Genomic DNA, 24,984 nt, shown 5'->3' with positions numbered 1-24,984 from the left:
ATGATGTGCGCCTCAGGAAGTACTTACAGGCCCGTTGTTCCCGGAGGTGTTTAACCACTGTTGCTGCCCCAAGGTGTTCGCGCGGCGCTTGGGGCCCTGGCACTCTCCCCAGTTTGGCTGCAGCTTCACATCCCCCTCCAGGAGGGAGCAGGCTAGCAAGCTCGGCCTGCCCGTTCCCACCTGAAGGGCGGGAGAGGAGGGCTTCAAGCAGGGACAGGCAAGCAGGGAGGCCCATCGAGGTCCTGAGCAGACTCAGGCTGAGTCTTGCACGTGGCACGGGGGTCACTAGCCCTACCACCCTGAGACCCGTAGGCTGGGAAACAGACCCACTGCTGGACACCTTGGAGCTCTGAGTGACTCCTCTCCCAGAGCAGAAGCCTGAGTCTCGCAGAGGCCTCTGTGCCTCCCCGGTTCACCCTGTCCTGTCTGCTGCCCCATGGCTAGCCTTCTGCTCTCCTTCTCCCCTCACCCCTCACCCATGCTCACCACCACCCCTCACCTGCACTCCCACTTAGCCCCTCACCTATGCTCCCACCTCACCCCTCACCTGCGCTCACCCCTCAGCACGCTCACCCCTTACCTGTGTTCACACGTACTCCTCATCTCTGCTCACCCCTCACCTGGGCTAGCCCCTTGCCCTTCACCTGTGCGCACCTGGCTCCTGCCTAGTGAGGCCCTGAGGCCCCACATGAGCCTCACACAGGCCACCTCCCTAGTCCCCAACATAAATACTGTGCTTGTGTGGTCATCTGTCTCCCACCAGAGCTCCGTGTTCTTGTTTCCTCTGTGGCGCCATGTGGATGGCACGTGTGGGTGACACCTCCCCTGTCTTGTGTCTCCACAGGTTTCAAAATGTAGCTGAGGTTTCCACGCCGCCATGTACAGGTAAATGCAGTGTAAAGGTTTTTTTCTTTTTTCAGTGCATGTGAATTGGTTAAATTTACTTTGAATTATGCTTTGTGAATATATTGTAGCTATAGAAGAAGTCAATTCCTTATAACTCCTTTGAAATGCAGTCTCTGATGGCTCTGGAGCAGATTAGGGCACAATTATTTATATATATTTAGGTTTTCTCTTGATTATTTCTAATTGACTCTGCTGTTCACTACATGGGACTCATCTAAAAATTCTAGTAAGACCTAATTACAGGACTGTGTGCATCACGCATAAATGATGTGAAGTGGAATAACTGGTGCTGTTTCTGTGCTAGAAGATGGACAGAGAGCAGTGGCAGAAGGGAGGCGCAAAAGTGCAAGGCCAGCGTGCGGAGTGAAGCCACCAACCCAGAGAAGAGCCTCCACACAGTAGCTTGAAGCGCTGATGCAAAGGCTGAAGGGGGAGCAGAAGACACCAAGAGGAGGTGAGTGACCGGGGCGTCTCGGTAGCCACGACGTGGGGGGTCACAGGGTTTGCACAGCTGTGTTCACTGTCACCGCCGAAGGTTCCTGGTGCTCCTGGTCCTCTGTCTGCTTCCTGTGAAGCGTCTGTGAGACAGACTGGGGAGGAGGGCGCCTCGGGCTTTGCTGGCAGTTGCAGTTTGCAGAGGGCTCAGGACAGAAAGCCTGTCCGGTGTCCAGTGCCAATGTCCAGTGCTGTGCAGGGCTACTGAGCACAGGAGCCCCAGGGATACGACTCTGCCACAGTGTTGGTGACAGTGGGCACTTGTCCTTCCTGCGTACCCCTCCTCATGTGCCTGAGGACAGGAGGGTGGCTGGCCATGGGGGTCCAGTGTTGAGGTCCTAGCATGGGCAGAACTGGCAGTCTGGGCCAGGGGGACAGGCCAGTCTTGTCTCCAAATATGAGTGGTCAATGGACTGAGGCCCCCTTTTCTAGGCAGGTCTGGGCCAGCCCACAGCCAGGCACTGTGCTCCGGCAGCCTGTCTCTCCGTCTTTCCTTGTCTTTTATGACCCTAATGGTGTTGAAAAGTGACCTGCCTCACAGGGCTTGTCTGGTGTTTCCTGGGAGTGAGACTGGGTGTGCCCTTTTGGCGGGAGTCCTTTGCAGTGTGATGCCAGGAGGCATACATGTTGTCCTTCTGGTCCCTGCCTGGGTGTCACCTGGTCGCTCAGTAAGTGATGTCTGAGAGGTTTCTCTACCCTGAGGTCCACTCTCCCTTTGTGGCTGAGACGTGTCTGGTTGGGGGACACTCTGAGACTTTATGAATCTTCTCTTCCTCAGCTGAGTCTCAGTGCTCTTTAGCATTCGTTGATGATTCTGAGTAAATCTCCCTGCAGGTCTTGTCGTGGATAATGGTTTTCTACCTGGAGCGTTCCTGCCACGTTTGTCAGCTCACGTTCTTCTGTAAGGAAGAGTGTTTCTTGTTTGTCTGTCTGTCTTGGTGTGGACTCGTGGGCTTTGGTGTTATCTGCTGATTATAATATGATTCCATCTATTAGCCTGATGACAGTCACTAAGTATCATGATGCTCTACTTGTCCGTGGTGGGGCCAGTGGAGCTTCTTTGAGCTGGTGCCAGGTCCACTCTGCTTCTGAGCACAGTGGGCCCTCCAGGTTCTGTTTGTTGCCCAGCCCTGGGTCAGCCCCTTTTCCAGGCACCCCTGCTTGCTCATGGACAGTGGTGTGTACACCAGATCCTGGGGCTACCAAGGAGCAGGCGCTCCCAGCAGACAGAGCTGAGAAAAGGGTGTCAGTCCACACTCACATGCACATACACATCTATGTCTATAGACCTACCTACCCACTAAACATGAGTTCACACTGACACTGATGCCAGCAAAGGAGACTCAGACCCTGCTCATGAGGAAGGAGACGCAAATGCTGATTCCTGCAAAGGAGACGCAGACCCTGATTCACGCAAGGGAGACAGACCCCACACAGGAGACACAGCCCCTGATTCCCACTAAGGAGATGCAGGCCTTGATTCCCGCAGAGGAGACGCAGACCCTGATTCCCACACATGAGACGCAGACCCTGATTCTCACAAGGGAGACGCAGACCCTGATTCCCACACATGAGACGCAGACCCTGATTCCCACAGAGGAGACGCAGACCCTGATTCCCACAGGGGAGACGCAGGCCCTGATTCCTGCAGAGGAGACGCAGACCCTGGTTCCCATAGAGGAGACGCGGGCCCTGATTCCCACAGAGGAGACGCAGACCCTGATTCCCATAGAGGAGACGCAGGCCCTGATTCCCACAGAGCAGACGCGGGCCCTGATTCCCACAGAGGAGACGCGGGCCCTGATTCCCGCAGAGGAGACGCAGACCCTGATTCCCACAGAGGAGACGCGGGCCCTGATTCCCGCAGAGGAGACGCAGACCCTGATTCCCACAGAGGAGACGCAGACCCTGATTCCCATAGAGGAGACGCGGGCCCTGATTCCCACAGGGGAGACGCAGGCCCTGATTCCTGCAGAGGAGACGCAGGCCCTGATTCCCATGAGGAGACGCGGGCCCTGATTCCCACAGGGGAGACGCAGGCCCTGATTCCCACAGAGGAGACGCAGGCCCTGATTCTCACAAGGGAGACGCAGACCCTGATTGCCGCAGAGGAGACGCGGGCCCTGATTCCCACAGGGGAGACGCAGACCCTGATTGCCGCAGAGGAGACGCAGACCCTGATTCCCACAGAGGAGACGCGGGCCCTGATTCCCACAGAGGAGACGCGGGCCCTGATTCCCACAGGGGAGACGCAGACCCTGATTGCCGCAGAGGAGACGCAGACCCTGATTCCCGCAGAGGAGACGCGGGCCCTGATTCCCACAGGGGAGACGCAGACCCTGATTGCCGCAGAGGAGACGCAGACCCTGATTCCCACAGAGGAGACGCGGGCCCTGATTCCCACAGGGGAGACGCAGACCCTGATTGCCGCAGAGGAGACGCAGACCCTGATTCCCGCAGAGGAGACGCGGGCCCTGATTCCCGCTGAGGGGCCAGATGCCTGTCTGTGCCAGTGAGCTTTTAGAGTTTGTTTTGGCTGTAGTTTTGGTTTGGTGATTCAGTTATTTCGTGGTTGGGAAGACGTTTTATTGCTGAGTGTCTTACTATGTGATAAGCATACTTGCACGTTGCTGAGCACATCCTCAAATTCTTAGTGGCCAGTGTGTAAACAGCTGCTCAGTAGAGGACTGAGGACACAGCTGCAGCCCTTGGTGAGGGCCAGCGAGTGGACATCATACCCTGGGCTTCAGCAGCTCACAGGAGGATGTTTCCAAGTTGCTGCTCTCAGGTTTTCTGCTCTGCTCTGCTTGGGAATGATTCTAGGGTTTCTCTTCTCTTAGGTTATCTCCTTTAATTTCCTGCTCCATAAGGCGATGCCGGGCCCTTCTTTGCTGAGATAGATCCCAGAAGGTCAGAGTTACCTGGCTGGGCACCTCAGCGCAAGCACTTTGTGAAGATGTGCAGACCCACGTGGGCTCAGGGCTTGTGCGGCTTTGTTACCTGAGATTGTTCCCTGTGGAGTTAGCTAGCTGGCCCCTTTGGCCTAAGGAGCCTGTTAGAATGTTCCACCGAGTTCCATTTCATCTTTCCTAAAATACTAGTGACAGCAGTGACCCCCCCCCCCGCATAGACACACTTCGCTGCGAGGGAGGTGGGAGGGGTCATCTCTGACGGGGACCATGTGGCAGCTCACGCCTGCTGTTAAGGGGAGGAGGAGAGATTTGGGTGAGCAGCCAGCAGTGTCTGCTTCGTATCTTACTTCCTACGAGAACTTGGGAGTGTTTTGCTGGTTTGGAGGTGCACTTCGCTTTTGCACATGAGTTTAGTCTGGTGGTCTTGACGAATGCATTAGTTCGCTCTGATAGTTCCTTGATTCTGATGGGTTTCAGTGTGGGTGACGATTTGGTCTCCTGATTGCCCCTCCCCTCCAGGTCCTGCGCTTCCTCGTCTGCCGTGAAGCCCTGGCCGGCCCCAACCCCATGCTGCGGTGGCAGGCACGGCTGGCGTTCTTGCCCTTGTACCTCTTCCAGATGGAAGTGCTGAAGTCCTCCGAGTGGGTTGCTTTCCCTTGTTTCAGTAGCCCTGAATAGTGAGTGTCCTTGCCCGCCGCCTGTGAGCCGTATTCACTGTGGCCCCTATCTGGCTGGCCATCTCTGCCCACACTTGCTGTGCGGCCAGCCACCTTGGGTGACGCCGTCGGCCCCTTTCTGCCTTGGACTCTGGCGTCCTGGAGAGTCTGTTTCCGGTCTTGGTGCCACTTCTGTCGGAAGGCCTGCTTTGAGAGCCTTCCCCTGGTGGGTGTTCATGGGAGGCCTGGTTTCTGTGGCGTGTGTGCTGGTTTCCTGCTGCTCCTGCAACCGATGACCACGGACTTCATGGCTAAAGCCACATAAATGCGTTATCAGACGTTCTGAGGGTCAGACTCCAAAATGGGCCTCACAGGGCTGAAGTTGAGGTGTTGGCAGGGCCGGCTCCTTCTGGAGGGTTAGGATAGGAGCCATCACTTCTCTTTTCTGGTTTGAGGCAGTTTCGCCAGAAGCATCTTTGCCACATTTTCACCGTGTAACTAATTGACTGCATGCAGTTTTGCCACAAAAGATGAAATAACTGATTGAGGGTTTTGTCATTGTCGTTTCATTTCTCCATTGATGAAGTTCTCGCAGTTACTCCCATCTTAATATGATGTGAATCTTGGCCCTCACAGTGGTCTGTGTGGTGACAGGTGGATATGGCGGTGCTGGTGGTCTGAAATCGGTACATTTCTTCCAGTCAGTGACATCATTGATGACTTTGTCCGGCTGCCAGATGACAAGGATCTGCCCTAAGACTTGGTTTCTTGTTTGAAGCACACTCCATTGGAGAAAGCGGGCCCAGGGCCTCCTCTTTGAGGGTGCAGAGTTGAACCCACGTTTTCTGTAGAACAGAGACAAGTGCTACTAGGTACAATCCACGCGTACAAATAAAATCAGTTCCTTGTACAGTGTTGCCGTGGGTCTGCATATCCACGTTTTAAATGTATCCCAGTATTTTGTATTTTGCTACGGAGTCTTTTTTTGTGCCTCATTTTTCATGTTTCAGTCTGTACTTTTTAGTTAATGTCCCTCTTTTGTTTTTCGTGATTTTCTCTTTTATGGCAAAACAGGCTTACTGCCAGTTATTTATGCAGCAAAATGCTTGCAGCAAAACCCCTGGACATGGTCTTTTCCATCTTCTAGGGGCGCCCACATCCTTGGCTCGTGACCTCACCTTCAGGCCAGCAGTGCATCTCCCTTCTCTCGCTGGCTCTGACCCTCCTGCCTGCCCCTTATAGAGACCCGATGATGACAGGGTAATCCGGGTACTCCGGGACCATCTCCTATCTCAGGGACCTTTTGCCATGTGAGGTGACACAGGTTTTGAGGTCGGCTGTGGACATCTTCAGGAGCTGTCTTTCCTCCGGGCACAGCATTGTATTAGGCTCAGGAGATGCGACGACAAAACCCTGAGCTTGTGGAGCCTGGGTTCTAGTAGGAGAGGCAGTTAAAGCTGCATCAGTTCTGAAAGAGACAGAGCAGGAGCAGGCAGCCCCGCCCAGAGGCGGAGACAGTGTGTGGCATCCTGGTGCAGACGTTTGGACTTTGACAGTGCCGTGCTGTGTGCTCACCAGCGTCCCATAGGATAAGAGAGAGGGTAATGGAGGCCTTGGTGCTCCCATGCCTCCCCATCGGAGCCAGGAGCTCTGTGTGCCTCCAGTTCTGGCCTGAGCTTTGCTGGGCCAAGAGGCTACTGAGGCTCGGGGTGGGCAGGGTCCTGGGGGGCTGCTTGGATTTCCCTTGAACAGGGCAGAGGGGAGGGGAGCGGGGTCTGGAGCCTCTGCCGGTTGAATAATAATGTCTCTTCACCAGTGCTTGGTGGTGGTTTTCTGTGTTTTGCCATTTTAAACAATTTCAGTGAACGTCTTTTGAACTTGCCTGGTTGTTAAGATAAATTTCTAGAAATGGAACTGCTTGTGTTCAGTGTGGCACATGGTGGCTGGCAGCCCCCTGGCTGCCCACTTCCTCAGGCCTTGTTGGTACTGGAGCTGGACTTCCCCATCTTTTCCGATGTCAGAACGACGCCTGCTTTGGTCTGCGAGTCTTGGAGTATCCGTGGGTTGAGCACCATTATGTATCTTATCAGCCATCCATTTCTCCTTGTTGAGGCTTCGTCAGGGACTTTGTTCCTGGTTCAGGTTCGCCTAGGGCCACTGGGGCCTTCAGGGAGCCAGTGGACCTCACCTGCTCACCTGTGGGCACTCCTCTCGGCAGCTTCATGGAGGAGCCAGAAACTCCAGCAGACCCCTTAGCTTCCTGCCCCAGACCCAGCGCGGCCATCACCCCTGCTGCCAGGTCTGCGTTCCAGGCCTGCCTTCTCCCCCTGGCCTCTCCTCCTCCAGCTTTATACACCTCCCTCACCAGCTCGCCTCTGCTCAGTCCTGAGCAGGAGGAGAGGGTCGGGTGGCTCAGAACGGGGACAGTGCCATGGGTGGTTAAGGGGCAGCAGCAGCATGTCGAGCTCACAGAGTACGTGGCTTGGACCTGGCCTGGGTGTGGTGCCAGCCTCCACCCTCACGGTGAGCTCTCCTGTGGCAGGGATATACTATAACTGATTTTTGCTGAATCTGAACCTTTGATGAAACACATCAGAGTATTTCAAATGTTAATTAATGTGTGTTTTTCTCTTGTAGAAGCCAAAGATGTTGACCAGAAAGATTAAACTCTGGGACATAAATGCCCACATCACCTGCCGCCTGTGCAGTGGATATCTCATCGACGCGACCACGGTGACCGAGTGTCTGCACACGTGTATGTGTGGGATGTTCTAGAATGTGGCCTTTGACAGCTGTGTGTGTGTATGTGGTGACCGAGTGTGCATGCGTGTATGTGCAGGATGTTCTAGAACGTGACCTCTGACAGCTCTGTGTGTGTGGTGACCGAGTGTCTACATACGTTTACGTTCAGGATGTTCTAGAACGTGACCTCTGACAGCTCTGTGTGTGTGGTGACCGAGTGTGCATACGTGTATGTGCAGGATATTCCGAACGTGACCTCTGACAGTTTTTGATCATGTGCTCTTTTGCCAAAAACTGTTAGCTGAAGCACAGAGCAGGACACCGGGACAGGAATAAAGATCATCTTGAAGATCGGAAAGATCATTTCAAGTTAAAAATACCGTGGGTGACTTCAGTAGAGATATCATTTAAGAAAGCTGAATACAGGAAAAACTTAGTTATTTCTATATAAGAGCTAAACTGGTGACTGTGGTATGACAGAATATTCATTTCTAGTTGGCAAAAATGCTTCTTTTTAAAATTTCTGAATGAATTTCTTACACTTTTTAGACAGGAATCTGGTGGTCTGCTCCTCAAGGCTGATAAGCCTGTGTTTTGATTTCTAGAAGGCTCCTAGCTTGTGTTAGAGTTGAACTTTTTTCTTTTTTAAGCACCACCTCAATCTACAGGGAGATAGCATTGTTTGCCTTGGCACTTAGTTATCGTGTGAGGATGGTGGAGAATGCCAGTGAGAAGTGTGCCTGTTGATTGCTGAGGAGCACATTCTTTAGATGGGATCTTTAAAGTAAAATGATTACCTCTAACACAAATGATTTTTTTTTTTTTTTTTGAGGAAGATTAGCTCTGAGCTAACATCTGCTGACAATCCCCCTCATTTTGCTGAGCAAGGCTGGCCCTGAGCTAGCAACTGTGCCCATCTTCCTCTACTTTATATGTGGGATGCCTACCATAGCATGGCTTGCCAAGCAGTGCCGTGTCCACACCCGGGATCTGAACCGGTGAACCCCAGGCCACCGAAGCAGAATGTGCGCACTTAACCGCTGCACCACTGGGCCGACCTCTAACACAAATGATTTTTTATCTCTGTTTTTCACTTTAGAAAATAAAATATTTGCCAATTTTGATAGAACTTTTATTTTAAAGTTAATTGTATTTTTAGATTTCAGCGGACATACTTCTATGTTATTTTCATTGAATTTTATTTGATTTTGTTGCACAAAGAAAATTTTGTGATCCTTTAGGCTAACTTATAAAAACTTTAACTCTTGGCTCCTGTGGTGACATTTGGACGAGACACTGAAAGTGTGTCCTGCTGATTTCTCAGCTCTTGACCTCCAGACAGCTTCTCCTTGCTTAGGTTTCTCTTCCCTTATTCCTGAGCCTCAAGGCGATCAGTGAGGCAGTTGCCTGAGCAGTTGTCTGTTGTTTTCTTGAGCACCCACAGGGTGGGTGTCTGCTGCGGCCTGGATGTGTGCTGAGCCTGACGGATGTCAGCACCTTGATTCTGGGGTGGTTTTCTGACATGAATGTGCTTTGCCAACAGTCTGTCGGAGTTGCCTGGTCAAGTATCTGGAGGAGAATAACACCTGCCCAACATGTAGGATTGTCATCCACCAGAGCCACCCGCTGCAGTACATCGGGTAAGTGCGTCCACACCAGTCCCCAGCGTCATATCTGTGGTCCTCGACTTTGTCAGTGGCTTGTCTGGGCTGAGGGCCCCCATGACCACACGCAGTGGCCCTGCCCCCCACATCAGACAGGAGTGCCAGGCTGTTCCTGCCTGTTCCAGCAGTATTTGCTCACATTGAACCGCTTGAGAAACCTCAGGACCCAGGTGGATTGTACTAGTTTTACACTGAAGTGACTACAGTTTCCTCTGAAGGCAGCCCCTGGAGCTGCCTTTCTGCCCAGGAATGAATGGGCCGGGGCACTGTTGCTCCTTGCCTGTGGCATGAATCTTGCTCCCCGTGGCCAGGGCTCTCCTGCCCTGTGCTGCCTGCTTGGGTCTCATGGAGACTGGACCCCCTCCAAGGCTGTGCCATTTCTGAGGGAGGGTCAGGAGGAATTGACACAGCCCTGACCTGGGGGTCAGGCCAAGGAAGGCAGGAGGTGCTGGCATGCGGCTCTTAGGCCGATTTATGTGACTTCCAGATTTGGGGCCATTCTAAAGGAAGTGAAGTGCTCCCCACATCACATGAGAGGAGCAGAGTGGGTCTGCAGACAAGTTTTGAAGGAAGAGAGGCATATTTGTGTGTTCACTCCTTAAAGTGTGAAATAGATTGTGCACACAGAAGAGTTTAAAAATATGTGAACATTATGGGATACAGCAAAAGCTGAATTAAGAAGGAAATTCGTTGCAATACAGGCACACCTTAACAAACAAGAAAAATCCCAAATAAGCAATCTCAAATTACCCCTAACTGAATTAGAGAAAGAAGAAAAAACAAAGCCAAAGTCAGCAGAAGGAGAGAAATAATAAAAATCAGAGTAGAAATAAATGCTATTGAAACAAAAAAGGCAATAGAAAGGATCAATGAAACAAAGAGCTGGTTCTTTGAGAAGATAAACAAAATTGACAAACCCCTAGCCAGGCTTACAAAGAAAAGAAGAGAGAATGCTCAAATAAACAAAATCAGAAATGAAAGAGGATAAATAAAAACAGACTCCACAGAAATACAATGGATTATAAGAGAATACTATGAAAAACTGTATGCAAACAAAATGGATAACCTAGAGGAAATGGATAAATTCTTGGACTCCTACAATCTCCCAAAGCTTAGTCAAGAAGCAGACAATTTGAACAGACCAATCACAAGGAAAGAGATTGAAACAGCAATCAAAAGCATCCCAAAGAATAAAACCCCAGGACCAGATGGCTTTCCTGGGGAATTCTACCAAACTTTGAGAGAGGATTTACTACCTATCCTTTTCAAGCCATTCCAAAAAATTAGGGAGGATGGAACACTTCCTAACCCATTCCACAAGGCCAACATCACACTAATGCCAAAGCCTGACAAGGACAGCACAAAAAAGGGGAACTACAGGCCAATATCACTGATGAACATAGATGCAAAAATTCTAAACAAAATTTTGGCAACCAGAATTCAGCAATTCATCAAAAGGACCATACATCGTGATCAAGTGGGATTCATATCAGGGACAGAGGGATAGTTCAACATCCGCAAATCAATCAACGTGATACACCACATCAACAAACTGAGGAATAAAAACCACATGATCATCTCAATAGATGCAGAGAAAGCCCTTGACAAGATCCAACAGCCATTTATGATAAAAACTCTGAACAAATGGGGATAGAAGGAAATTATCTTAACATAATAAAGGCCATATATGACAAACCCACAGCCAACATCATACTCAGTGGGCAAAAACTGAGTGCCGTCCCCCTGAGAACAGGAATGAGACAAGGATGCCCTCTATCACCACTCTTATTTAGCATAGTACTGGAGGTTTTGGCCAGAGCAATTAGGCAAGAGAAAGGAATAGAAGGAATCCAAATAGGGAGGGAAGAAGTGAAACTCTTGCTGTTTGCAGACGACATGATCTTATATGTAGAAAATCCCAAAGAATCCATCAGAAAACTTTTAGAAATAATCAACAACTACAGCAAAGTTGCAGGGTATAAAATCAACTTACATAAATCAGTAGCATTTCTATACTCTAATAATGAACTAACAGAAAGAGAACTCAAGAACACAATACCATCACAATCACAACAAATAGAATAAAATACCTTGGGGTGAATTTAACTAAGGAAGTGAAAGACTTATACAATGAAAACTACTAGGCTTTCCTGAAAGAAATGGATGACGACATAAAGAGATGGAAAGACATTCCATGCACATGGATTGGAAGAATATAGTTACAATATCCATACTACCTAAAGCAATCTACAGATTCAATGCAATCCCAATCAGAATCCCAATGACATTCTTTACAGAAATAGAACAAAGAATCCTAAAATTCATATGGGGCAACAAAAGACCCCGAATTGCTAAAGCAATCCTGAGAAAAAAGAACAAAGCTGGAGGCATCACAGTCCCTGACTTCAAAACATGCTACAAAGCCACAGTAATCAAAACAGCATGGTACTGGTACAAAAACAGATGCACAGATCAATGGAACAGAATTGAAAGCCCAGAAATAAAACCACGCATCTGTGGACAGCTAATCTTTGACAAAGGAGCTGAGGGCATACAATGGAGAAAAGAAAGTCTTTTCAACCGATGGTGCTGGGAAAACTGGAAAGCCACATGTAAAAGAATGAAAATTGACCATTCTTTTTCACCATTCACAAAAATAAACTCTAAATGGATCAAAGACCTAAAGGTAAGACCTGAAACTGTAAGGCTTCTAGAGGAAAATGTAGGCAGTACACTCTTTGACATCGGTATTAAAAGGATCTTTTTGGACACCATGTCTTCTCGGACAAGAGAAACAATAGAAAGAATAAACAAATGGGACTTCATCAGACTAAAGAGCTTCTTCAAGGCAAGGGAAAACAGGATTGAAACAAAAAAACAACCCAGTAATTAGGAAAAAATATTTGCAAGTCATTTATCCAACAAAAGGTTAATCTCCATAATATATAAAGAACTCACACAACTCAACAACAAAAAAATCAAGCAACCCGATCAAAAAATGGGCAAGAGACATGAACAGACATTTCTCCAAAGAAGATATACAGATGGCCAATAGGCACATGAAAAGATGTTCATAATCACTGATCAGCAGGGAAATGCAAATGCAAATCAAAACTACACTAAGATATCACCTTACACCCATTAGAATGGCAAAAATAACCAAAACAAAAAGTAACAAATGTTGGACAGGCTGTGGAGAAAAAGGAACCCTCATACACTGCTGGTGGGAATGCAAACTAGTGCAGCCACTATGGAAAACAGTATGGAGATTCCTCAAAAAATTAAGAATAGAACTACCATATGATCCAGCTATTCCACTACTGAGTATCTATCCAGAGAACTTGACGTCAGCAATTTAGAGAGACTCATATACCCCAATGTTCATTGCAGCATTATTTACAATAGCCAAGACATGAAAGCAACCTTAGTGCCCATCAACAGATCATTGGATAAAGAAGATGTGGTATATATGTGCAATGGAATACTACTCAGCCGTAAAAAAGAATAAAATCGTCCCATTTACAACAACATGGATGGACCTTAAGGGAATTATGTTAAGTGAAATAAGCCAGGTAGAGAAGGACAATCTCTATGACTTCACTCATATGAGGAATTTAAAAATGCAGACAAAGAGAACAGATTAGTGGCTACCAGGGGAAAGGGGGGATGGGGGGTAGTTACAAAGGGTAAAGGGGTGCACCTACAACACGACTGACAAACAATAATGTACAGCTGAAATTTCACAAGATTGTAACCTATCATTACCTCAATAAAAATTAACTTTAAAAAAAAATGCATGAGCAGCTTAAAGCACCTCGAAGAGAAACAGCTCTGGTCAGGAAGTGGAAACCACCAGGCCCAGGAGCCCCTCCCCTCAGGGCAGTCTTCTCTGCGTTTGCAGCCCTCTGGCCCAGACGACACGGCTGGGCCTCCCCATTCTCCGCTTTCTACAGTGGGTTCTGCCAGCTGGGTTCCTGGGTGCCTTGCCCGTGACTCGGCCAGTTGTCTGGACAAGTCTCTGTGAGTGTGGAGCCGCGGCCCACAGCGTCCCCGGGAGGAGGCCCACTGTCCATCATGCTGTGTTGCAGGTGAATGTTAGGGGCTGTCCAGTGTGGGCTCCCCTGCACGGGCTTCTCCCCTCGGCCTTTGCCGGAAGCAGAGTGTCAGGGTGGAGACACGTGCATTCCTGAGCCCTCCTGGGGTAGGGACAGTGTGTTCTCCCACCCTCATGGCCGGGGGGCCCTTGCACTGCATTCTCACCTGGACTTGAATGGCCAGGTGTTAGCTTTTGCCCCGTGGTGGCCCTGGAGGGTGTCTTGTCCCGTCACCCTGGTTATCATTGAGCCCAGGCCTCTTCCCAAATGTTACCCGGCCATTCAGGCTTCTGGGAGGTGGCTGTTCACATGTTACGTCATTTTTCTACTGAGTTCTTTGTTTTATTCTGCTCTGAAGAAATACTTTACGTATTCTGGGTACTAATTGTTGGCCAGAGCTGGGGGGCTTTCCCGGTGTGAACCACTAAGGGCAGGTGGTGGTAAGGGGTGTCATGCTGGTGGGGGAAGCTGTGGAGGCTGCTCCCCTTCTCTCCCTGCGCTGGCTCTGGGACAGGCAGGGCTGTCTGGAGCGCTGAATCCCTTTGAGCCGTGTGAGACGCTGTCAGCACAGGCCTGGCCTAGCTTGCTAGCACAGAGAGAAAGGAGGCCTGCGGAGTGGAGCCGCCAGGTGCACGGGCCTCAGTAGTCTGCAGCTTGGGTCAGGAGGGGCAGACCCCGCCTTTTCCTTGTGCAGTGACCAGGGCCAGAGAGGCAGAGGCACCAGAGCTGGGTGGAGATGCTTAGCCCTGAGGCCTGCTCTGGGCCCCAGGCCTCCAGGGCTGCTCTTTCCCAGTGATCCTGTCCCTTACTCCTTGCTTTCAGGCTCTGCCTGGAACTGCACTGGCCAGGGTGGTCCTTTTACCCATCCTGGCACCAACTCTGAGGTTGACTCAGATCCTTGTTCCTGACACAGCCATACCTGCCACGGCCTCCCGTTGATTCTGCTGCCCCTAGACCACAAGGTTGCCTCAGGGGACCGGCCTCTAGCTTCGGGCTGGGACAGAGTGAGAGGGCCATCAGGCGGGGCAGAGCAGTGGGGCCTGGTTCAGGACTCAGGAGGTGGGATGGTGCCGAGCAGGACTGGCCGCGTACGGATGCCAGACCGAGCCTGCAGGATCTGGTAGATCGGTGAGGCAGCTCTGCACTTCCCAGGCGTCATCTTATAGCCTAGGGTTTTTCCCATGTGGGCCTGGTGGAGAACATGGAACAGGGAAAGAAGTGAGAGGGTCTGTGGCCTGCAGCTTGGAGTGTAAACGTGAAAGCTGCGAAGAAGTGGCCTCTGTTTCAAAGGGCTGCCACCCGCAAGCCTGGGGGTGGCTGGACATCAGGAGACATGCATTCACTGTTCTGTTCTGCCCGCTCACACCCTCCCTAAGGATAGCTCCCCACACCCTCCACTCTGAGCCCCTGGGTCCTTGGCCAGGTGGGTGGGGCCTGGCATGGTCGCTTGTGGGACCCAGATGTCGAGTTCTGTAAGAGTGGTTCAGCCCAGCGGCCTCTCCTGGGGGTCAAACAAGCTTTACAAAAAGCCAGCAGAAGTACAGTGGGAACTGCTGAGGGTGTCCTGTGCGCTGAAGGTCAGCCGTGTTTTATAATGCTTCTGTGTGCATTTGCGTTATCTGTATGTCCAGGTAAATGTGAGTGTTATGACGTGAAGTGCATTTCTTAGTGTGGATCATGGTCAGGGAAGTCTGAGGTCTGGCGCACCTCGGGCACACTCATCACTGGAAACTTTCAAAGCCTAGCATCATTGGAACTTGAAAGTCCAGCAAGGAGAGGTTGCGGGTCTCCAAGAGGGTGTCGTCTGTGTCATCATCATTTGAAATATTCACAAGCAGCTAGAACCTAAGTTAAACGATGCATTAATTTAGATTATATGTAACTTTTGATAGCACATTTTTTTTAGTGCAAACTAGGAGCAAAATGCAATGAGAACTCCAAATTAGTGATTGTGGAGTTTGACGTTGTTAAATGGAAATGTGTGAGCGTTATAGAATTGACATTTCCAGCTAACCCCACCTGTTCTGTTCTTTTTGCCAGGCATGACAGAACCATGCAGGATATTGTTTACAAGTTGGTTCCAGGCCTCCAAGAAGGTAAGTATCAGATATCTGCTTGGATCCCTAAGTCTGCCACGCGGCCTCAGCGCGTCTCTCGGGTGGCCCCGATGAGAGGTCTCTTTGGCAGCAGCCCCATCTTGCTGTCCCTGCTTGAACACACTGGCATCTCATTTGTGGTCCCTCCCGTGTCCTCCACTCATCTGCTCCTTCCTTCAGGAGGCACTGGCGCCTGTGTTGTGCATGCCAGCCCTTGTTTGGATGGTGGGGGCACAGCAGGGGCAAGGGCGGCCTCCCCCTCATGCTCACACAGAGGGGAAGCCACTAACCAGTGTGTCTATGAAGTGTACCTGTATTTAGGTCAGATCTCATTGAGAATTAAAAAGGAGTATTATGTGCTGCAAATATCCTGAAAGTGGAAACAGCCACTCTTTTTAAAACTTCCCCAGTTCTGAACACTGAGACTGTCACAGCCGTCCTTTGTGGGGGTGGTGATAAGGGGAGGAGAGAGGGACAGAGGGACATCGGTCTCAGAGTTCCATTCGGTGTCAGGGTGGACTGGCGTGGCAGTGCATGCCACGTAGGCACACTTTCTTTCAAAGATAAGATACGTTAAGAGTTCATTTGGGCTGCATCTCATTGTTATGTTTCCGAAGGGGGTTATATAATTTAAAATACAGCTCACTGCTTTAGATAAGTAGATATTATATCTAGCCTTTAATACATATCTGAAGGAATAATATTGTTATCTTCTCTCACTGTTCACAGAATTTATTCATACAAGAAGAATTTAAAATTTCCTGAGTAAATGTAAATAGAATCAATCATCTTTTGATATCTTGAAAGTTTTTTGGTCTTGGGAAAAGACAATGTATCAAAATAAAATACTGATACCTTAAAAAAATTACTGTAGAATATTTAAACTGCGTAAGTTGGCAGAATCGAGTAGAGAGCCCATGTGTTTATTCCCAGCTCCAGCAGGTGTCAGCTCGTGGTGAATCCTCCTTTGTCTGCGCCCCCAACCAGATACCTGTTATTTCATCTGTAAATGTTGCCATTTGTATCCCCAGAGATAGGGATTCTTCTTAAAAGACACGACCAAACACCTTTATAAATCTAAGAAAATAGTGGTATCTCCCTAGCATCAAATATCCAGTCAGCGCCGAGAGGTTGAGCCATCCCGTGAACGCCGCATCTTTGGGGTTTTGTTGGTTTAGTTGTTTTCAGTTAGGACCACATCAGGTCTGCCCTCGGGCTGGCTGCTCTGTGCCCTCTTGGCCCCTCGGGTCTGCAAGTCTGGACTTGGGAGGACTTCCCGTTCCTGCCAGACATGGGTCGGGAGGCCTGATTGGGTTCTGGTCGGTGTTTCCAGCAAGCCCACTTCTAGGTGGTTCTTCCACCTGCACAGATGCTGTCACCCCGTCTCTTGTGTCGTCCCAGCAGTCATACACCCCCAGAGCTTAAATCCATAACTACAGACAGCAGAGCTGCTGCCCCGTTCTCTCGGTCCTGCTCCTTTGTTGGAGGGAGTACCTCCACAGACACACTTCATTGCTTGGTCTCCCTGAGGTCCAGTTTGTACAAAAAGCAGAACAAATGCTTGAGTGTTTCCTTTCTGTTTACAAAATAACAAGTTTGGTTTACTAGCCGCGCCAGCCTCAGTCACTTAGGTGGGTTTAAACATTTACATGATCTCAGTTTATTGCAGTTACTGTCCTTTCTGAAGCTCAAGTCCTCCCATCTGTGGCCAGCGGGCACTTGTCACACGGGCTCTTGGGTCCCTCTGACATAACCCAGGCAGTCAGGGTGGCCTTGCTTTCCAGTTCAGGCAGGGTCTAGGCTCGTCTTGTCAACCCTGCCTCTGTGCAGCCACTTCCCCACAGAGCCCAGGTGTCCCTCGGTGCACAGTGGTGTCTCAAGGCCAGCAGTCGGCGTGCAGGTGCTCGGGACAATCTTTAATGGAGCTTTGCTTAGGAAGAAGCTGGGGCCAGCGTAAAGAGCCTCCTGACTTCCTGGACAAGTCATTTGTTCCTGTGCAGCAGGAGCACACATGCTGTTGGTTCACCTTGATAACTGTCCAGCGTGGTGGCCGTCAGCTCTACCATAACATGAAGAAATGGGGAGTTCTCCAAGTGCACACTGACCTGAAGGCGGCCAAGCGCTGCCTGCAGGCCAGTGTCTTTTCTGCAGAGACAAACACTTCATTTCTGTATTTCTCAGACTTTCAGTCGTTTGTTGCTCTTTAAAAGGTTATTGTAACTTTGAAATCTTTAACAGCATGACTGTGGTTTTTTGCTTTTTGTTTTTGGTGAGGAAGATTGGCCCTGACTAACATCTCTTTCCAATCTTCTTTTTGCTTGAGGAAGATTGTTGCTGAGCTAACATCTGTGCCCATCTTCCTCTATTTTATATGTAGGTTTCTGCCACAGCATGGCTTGATGAGCAGTATGTAGGTCTGCGCCAGGGGTCTGAACCCATGAACCCTGGGCCACTGAAGCAGAGCACGTGGACTTACCAACTATGCCACTGTGCCACCCCCTCATGACTGTGTTCGTGATGCAGGCTGTCCGCAGTTTCCTTGGTTTTCCTTGTTGTGCCAACATTGTAATGCTGATTGCTCAGCATGGGGGCCTCTTCCTGGTTCTCCAAATAACCCAGAGCACGTCCACCATGTTGTGCGATCGTGAGACAGCAGCGAGCTGGGGGTGCAGGCGTGTCTCCTGGAGGATGACCATAACCCCTCCTTCCTGATCCCACTCTGCTCTCAAGGACCCTGGAAAATAAAAATGAGCGTCTCTCTGAATCCAGCAGGCTACTGGCTGACTCTGCTTTTCTCTTCCCTTGTAGATGAGACCTTTTTGGTGAAAAATTAGTTTTTCAGTTGTTTGTTGTTTCCTTTTGTTTTTATAGTTTTAAAAAAGCTATCTGCCCAGAGACATCTTTATCAATAAAATGTATCAAATTATCTCTTTTTTAATATTACACCACCACCTCCCTTTTTTCCCTTCACACTTTCGCTGCTTGCCTCTCTCACCAGCGTGACGTGGAGGTGCTCTGCTCTCGCCCTGGTCACGGCTGCATAGGCTCCGTTCTGCTCGTTTCCTGGCCCTCTCCTGACGGATACTTAAGGTGCTTCTTTTCTTTGCTTTAACAAAAGGCAGGAGTGTGCAGTGGATATCCTTCTGCGTGCTTCTGTGGATGTGGATGAATACATCTCTTGTCTTTTTTCTGGAAGTAGAATCACTTGGCCAAGGTGTCTGCATTTTTCTTTCTTTCTCTTGCCTCTTCGCATTGGCTAGAGCAGGAGCTGACAACGACAGGCCACAGACCAGCTCTGGCCCACTGCCTATCTTTATGTGGCTCATGAGCCAAGAATTTTTTTACATTTTTAAGTAGTTGAAAAAATTCAAAGAAAAAATAGTACTTTGTGACATGTGAAAATTATATGAATTGAAATTTTGTCATCCATAATTAGTTTTGTTAGAATGAGCCATGCTCATTCATTGACGTACTGTTTGTTTTCACACGACAATGGCAGAATTGAGCATTTGCAACAGACCACATGGGTACTCTCGTTGCTTCACACTGCTGTTCAGCACGCCACAAATGTCGGTGACAGCTATAGCTTGACAGCATTTCGAGAGCTGTGCATATTACTATTTCAAGGCTTTTTTAAATTACCATTACACACCCATCCTGTCAAAACAAGGAAAATAGAGAAGTGTGGGCTTCAGATGTTGCACTTTTAAGCCACAGAGAAGTATGGATAGCTCTCTTATTGAATGGTCATTGTTAGCCGGCAAAGCATCGTGTTTATCTTGCAGTGACACCACTGCTGTGCTAAAATAAAAGGATATAGTATGTGTTGGCATTACCAGACCGAACACACAATATTCCCAACTTAAAGGGAAGCAGCATTTAGAAAGAATTGAAAATTTGTAATTGACGGGGCTGGCCCCGTGGCCTAGTGGTTAAGTTTGCGCGCTCTGCTGCAGGCGGCCCAGTGTTTTGTCGGTTTGAATCCTGGGCGTGGACATGGCATTGCTCATCAGACCACGCTGAGGCAGCGTCCCACATGCCACAACCAGAAGGACCCACAACTAAGAATATGCAACTATGTACTGGGGGACTTTGGGGAGAAAAAGGAAAAAATAAAATCTTTAAAAAAAAAAAGAAAATTTGTAATTGAATATTTCATCACAGTAGAATTTCTTCACAAAAGTAAAAAACGAATATAAGCCTGCAATAAAGTAAGTTTCTGATTGGCTTATTTGTTTGCCAAACTAGGACAATCCTTTACTATTGATGAGTCTGATTGCAGCAACTAAAGAAATACGTTCAGAGAAAATGAGCTTGTCTGAGACCATTAGCCTCAGTGAGGACAGTTGCTTGGGGGCTGAGTCTGTTAGAAGCAACATCAATAGTCAGTTGAACAACAAGGCAGATGATCTGAGTGGTTTCCCTTGGCTCTTGAGGTCTCCGATGCTGCTCAGTTGTGTCCTCGGTGAGTTTGAAGCGACTGCCGACGTAGCCTCTGTGGGCTGTCTACATGGAGCAGCTACAGGCGAAAGTATTTTCAAAGGAGTTGAAATACAACCTGAAGTGGAATCTGCTAAGGCGTGTTACAACCAACAGTGGTAAAAATTTGTGTGGATCAGGAAAAGGCTTAGTTGGACAAATTAACCAAGCTTGTGAAAATGTAAGGTGTTTATAAAGCTCGTTGTATTGTTCATCAGCAGGTGCTTTGCAGAAAACACTTGAATTTTCATATGTTATTGAGTCAGTAGTGCCAATGGTAGCCTTCTCCACCTGTGTGGATGTACCGTCATCAGCTGTACGAGCTTCGTCAGGACAGAAGACTGCTGAATACCCTGACTCGCCCTGCCACACAGCATGGTTGTTTTTCGATGCCTTCACGATGGTCGTTTTTTTGTGCTTTTTTTTTTCTGAGCTAAGGGCAGATTGAAGTTTTTCTGAATGGAAAGAAGCACCTTTCAGGGCTGGCCCTGTGACCTAGTGGTTAAGTTTGGTGTGCTCTGCTTCAGTGGCCCAGGTTCATCAGCAGCCATGCTGTGGTGGCGACCCACATACAAAATAGAGAAAGACCGGCACCAATGTGAGCTCAGGGCGAATCTTCCTCGGCAAAAAAAAAGCACTTTTAACTACTACATCAAACAATGAATGGTTTTGGAAATTAGCTTTTGCTAAAGACCTGATAATGTTTCTTAATTAATTCAGCCTAATATCATAAGGTAAAACAATACTTATTGCACAACTTATACTGTAATAAAGTCATTTCAACAAGAGCTGGTATTGCTGGAGTTACAAGTACTGTCAGACTGCCTTACAGACACCCCGTGCTGTCTGAGTTAAAAGGTGAGGCGAGGCCCCCAGCCCCACACAGACTCAGCTGACTGACTTTCTGAGCTCTGGCTACAAGCCCAACAGGGTTTGGACCTCCATGCAAGTTCAGAGGCAGTTTCCATGCTTCCAGCTCATTCACCTGTGCAGCCAAGGGGCTTCCGTCTCCCCCTCAGTGGGAAGTGACCGATGTGGCCTGGAACACAGGATCAAAGACAAATACCAAGAGAAGGACTGAGTGGAATTCCACGAGTGCCTTCTGAGTGACGTTCGTGGTCAATGAAACCCTGTGCTCGTGCACTGAGGCCGATATCACCGTGTGAGGGGCGTTTCAAAGATGAAATTCATGCAGTCAGTTTTGGTGATAAGGAACACCAACCTTTAACCCCATTTTAACAAATGTTATCCCCCCAAAAGGAGTCCATCCTTCTCATTAGTATCCTGTATTACAAAAAATCGTGCTCAATTATTATTACTATGTTTTGAATTTCATGGCTTCCTGTTTCTGGCTCCTTATGTAAGGAGCTTGCAAGTTGCCACTGTGCCTTAACAACAGGTAAGAGCCGAACAGACTGAAAATTCAACAACTCTTCTTAGACTGAAGAGGGTGGACTCAGGGCAAACCACTACCCCCGAGACCGGAGAGACTGGCAGCGGATACAGGGAGTCCTGGCTTCCCAGAGCAGAGGCTTGGGCAGGAACCTCCACGGGAACCAGAGCCGGGGCAGGAAAACCTGACCTGCAGTAGAGGAACTGCTGGGGGCTCTGTGTGGACAACTGAGAGTTAAAACCTGCAGGGGGACTCAGTCTTGGGGTTCCCCACAGTATTGTGAGATTTACCTCCAGGAGCATGGCTAGGTTCTCACAGAAAATATCAGAGAAAAAGCCCCTCCTGCTTCTTGCATGGGAGGGGAGAGGAGCCGTTCTGAACTAGTCCAGAGCACGCTGTTCTGAACAAAGCCTGTCCTCCGAGGAAACTGCTTAACCAGAACCTAACCTGCTGGCTATTCTCAGAGCCTGACTGCCTTGGAAGGAAAGACCCAACTCCCGTCGGCTCTAGACATCCTGTCCCACCTCAGGAGCAAGAGCTGAGAAGCACTGAGGCAGTGCACTGTCAGAGGTACAGGCTGTGCAGTCCACGTGGGAACGATGGGCACTAATCCAGGGCCACGGGATGCGTTCTCACCCCCACACCTCACTAGATTAATAAAGGCCTATTTACAGCAGTTCCTTTTACCTGGCTGCCAAGAAAACATCATAAGGCACACAAAAGTGAGGAAATGCAGTTTGAAGAGACAGAGCAAGCGTCAGAACCAGGCATGGCAGGGGCGCTGGAATCGTCAGACCAGGAACTTAAGACACTTGTGATTACTATGCTAAGGGCTCTGATGGAAGAAGCAGACGGCATGCCAGAGCACAGGAGCAATGTGAGCAGAGAGTGGAAATCCTAAGAATGAACCGAAAAGAAATGCTAGAGATGAAAAACTGCAACAGAAATGAAGAGTGCCTCCGATGGACTCGTCAGACTGGAGACGGCTGAGCAAAGGACCTCTGAGCTTGAGGACATCTCGAGAGAAACCCCACAACTAAAAAGCCAGGAGAACAGACTGGAAAGAACCAGAACAGAGTACCCAAGGACTGTGGATGACCACAGAAGGTTGTGGAACAGGACAAAGAGAAGAAATATTTGAAACCATAATGACTGAATTTCCCCAAATTAATGTCAGTCACCAAACCACAGAGCCAGGAAGCTCCGAGAACACCAAGCAGGATAAATGCCCAAAAAAGCTACACCCAGGCGTAGCACTCTCAAACCACACAAAATCAAAGATAAAAACTCCTGAAAGAAGCCAGAGGGAAAAACACCTTACCCACCGAGGAGCAAAGCTAAGAATTGCATGCGACTTCTCAGAAACCGTGCAGGCAAGAGAGAGTGCAGTGAGATACGTAAAGTGTTGAGAGAAGGACCAGCATCCTGGAATTCTGTACCCTGCAAAATTCTCTCCAGAAGTGAAGGAGAAATGAAGACTTTCTCAGACAAAATTTGTAGCCAGTAGACCTGCCTTCAAGAAATGTTAAAAGTTCTTCAGAGAGAAGGAAAATGATACAGATGGGAAACCTGGATCGACATAAAAAATGGAAGAGCGTCAGCGAAGGAATAGGAGAAGGTCAATTTAAAACTTTTATTTTTCTTCTTAATATTACAGATAACAGTGTTCAAAGTAATAATGGCAACAGTGCATCTGATATGCATGCTTATGTACATATTACATGCACAGACATACACATACGCTTATGTGTAAGTGAAATGAAAGCCATGATGCAAGGGACAGGAGGGAAGAATTAGAATTGATATTACAGATAACTGTGTTCAAAGTAATAATGGCAACAGTGCATCCCATAGGTGTGCTTATGGGCATTTTATGTACATGTATTTCAATTTCATCAATTAGAAAATTAGTTTTATCTCTTGTTACGTAAATGCCTATGTAGTATCTCAGTTTTGCCCTTTAGCTTACAAATCCTGATTCCCTGTTTCATGACAGAAAATGTTGGGACCCCTGGGCTAGAGCTCTCAGTGTGATGTTGGATCCCAGTGGTGCGAGTGGACATCCTGTCTGGTTCCCGACCCTGGGGGGAAGCGACCGGTCTCCCACCGCTGCGTGTGAGGCTGGCTGAGGGCTCCTGTGCGTGCCTCCATTAGCAGGAGGTGCTCAGCGCGTCAGGAGTGGATGCTGGATTCTGTCAAATGCTGCTTCTGCATCCGTGGCGATGATCGTGTGGTCTCTCTTTTCAGTTTGTCAGGACAGTGGATGACGTGGATGGATTCAGTGCCCAGCGCACTGTTACTTTTTATAAGCCTTTTCTCCCTCCCCTGAATTCCCATAACATCTTAGTCAAACCACTATTGTAACATTTAATTTTTACAAAAAATGAGATCACATTTTTTCTATAATGCTATGTAATCTGTCTTTATCAAAGCAGTATATTGTAGTGCTTGCTCCATTCGATAGATATGATCCATATCATCTTCTTTAATGGCTGCAAAGGATTCCACTGAATAAATGGCTCACACTGCTCTCCCAGGTAGCCAATAAGATTTATCTTGCCTGTTGACTCTGTCAGTAGTGGATGGTAGTGGCATCTCAAGTGGAGTGTTGAGAAGGATTCTGAGGCTCTGTTGGCCTCATCTGGAAGTGTCTGCTGGGGCAGGTTGAAGATGGCACGTGGTCAGCCGGGAGGTCAGCTCTGCTGATTGGCCCAGGCCCTGTTGGACATTTGGCTTTTAAATTGTTTCTGATAGTTCAGTGTTCTCCATAAGGCTGCATCAACATCTGGATTCATATCTCCTTAGGGACTTGCCTGTTTATTTCCTTAGGATAGATTACTAGCAGAACTTTTGGGTCAGCAGTTAAGTTTTTAAATGTTTTTCATATGTATGGCCAAATTACCTTTCTGAAAAGGTACCCCAATTATCATTTCTACACCTGACGTTGAGCATTGTTATTTTCAATGCTTTTTCATTCTGATAGGTGAAAATTAAAGAAATGAGAATTAAAACAAGGTGTTTGAAGCTGCACCATTTCCCCGTTGGATGAGAAGTCCTTCTTTTGCGTGGATCTGTGAGCTGTTAGGTTAAACATCACCACCCTTTCTGGAGAACCATAGGAACGGCCTCGCACTGCCAGTCAGTGCGTTTCAGGCCTGGGCTCCTGAGCTGGCTTTTATGTGATTATGTAAGGTATTATTTCAAGGTGATCCCAAATTTTCCAGGCTAATCTTTGGTTCCAGTCTCTGATGTCACCCGGGGCCAGCCCGCAGCTCTTCAGCACTGAAAGGCGGCCCTCGTTTCCATCTGAGGCCGTTGCCACATGCGTTGGTTCGTTCCTGCACAGTCGGGCCTCTCACAGTGTCTGTGTAGGTCCTGGAAGGGACGGGGTGTTCCTGCTCTCTCCGAGCTCATGGAGACAGGGCGCGTCCCTGGGTAAGCTGCTCAGGGATCCATCCTGTTCACACAGTGGTTGTGGGTCATTGGTTTCGGCAGCTTAGGTCTAGATTTCCTGTGCTGCCTGCTGTGTGGCCCTGAGCTGACTGGT

General features: G+C 48.8%; 1 protein-coding gene across 10 annotated transcripts in view; it reads left to right on the top strand.

Annotated features, from left to right (window-relative positions):
• PCGF3 (polycomb group ring finger 3) overlaps window positions 1–24,984 on the top strand; it is a 67,258-nt gene that overhangs the window by 20,007 nt on the left and 22,267 nt on the right. For 6 of the 10 annotated variants that reach the window (XM_070613506.1, XM_070613499.1, XM_070613502.1 and 3 more), the window contains 5 exons: window positions 845–885; window positions 1,211–1,360; window positions 7,607–7,724; window positions 9,255–9,351; window positions 15,510–15,565. In XM_070613506.1, the coding sequence (XP_070469607.1) occupies window positions 7,616–7,724; window positions 9,255–9,351; window positions 15,510–15,565 (262 nt within the window). In that variant the 5' untranslated portion in view covers window positions 845–885; window positions 1,211–1,360; window positions 7,607–7,615. The remainder of the gene's footprint in view (window positions 1–844; window positions 886–1,210; window positions 1,361–7,606; window positions 7,725–9,254; window positions 9,352–15,509; window positions 15,566–24,984) is intronic. The other 4 variants (XM_070613501.1, XM_070613509.1, XM_070613507.1 and 1 more) reach the window with 1 other exon arrangement.

The sequence above is a fragment of the Equus przewalskii genome, chromosome 3, assembly GCF_037783145.1.
Source record: "Equus przewalskii isolate Varuska chromosome 3, EquPr2, whole genome shotgun sequence".
Lineage (NCBI taxonomy): Eukaryota > Metazoa > Chordata > Mammalia > Perissodactyla > Equidae > Equus > Equus przewalskii.
Note: the sequence above shows the minus strand (reverse complement) of the source record. Positions and strands in the feature narration are given on the sequence as shown.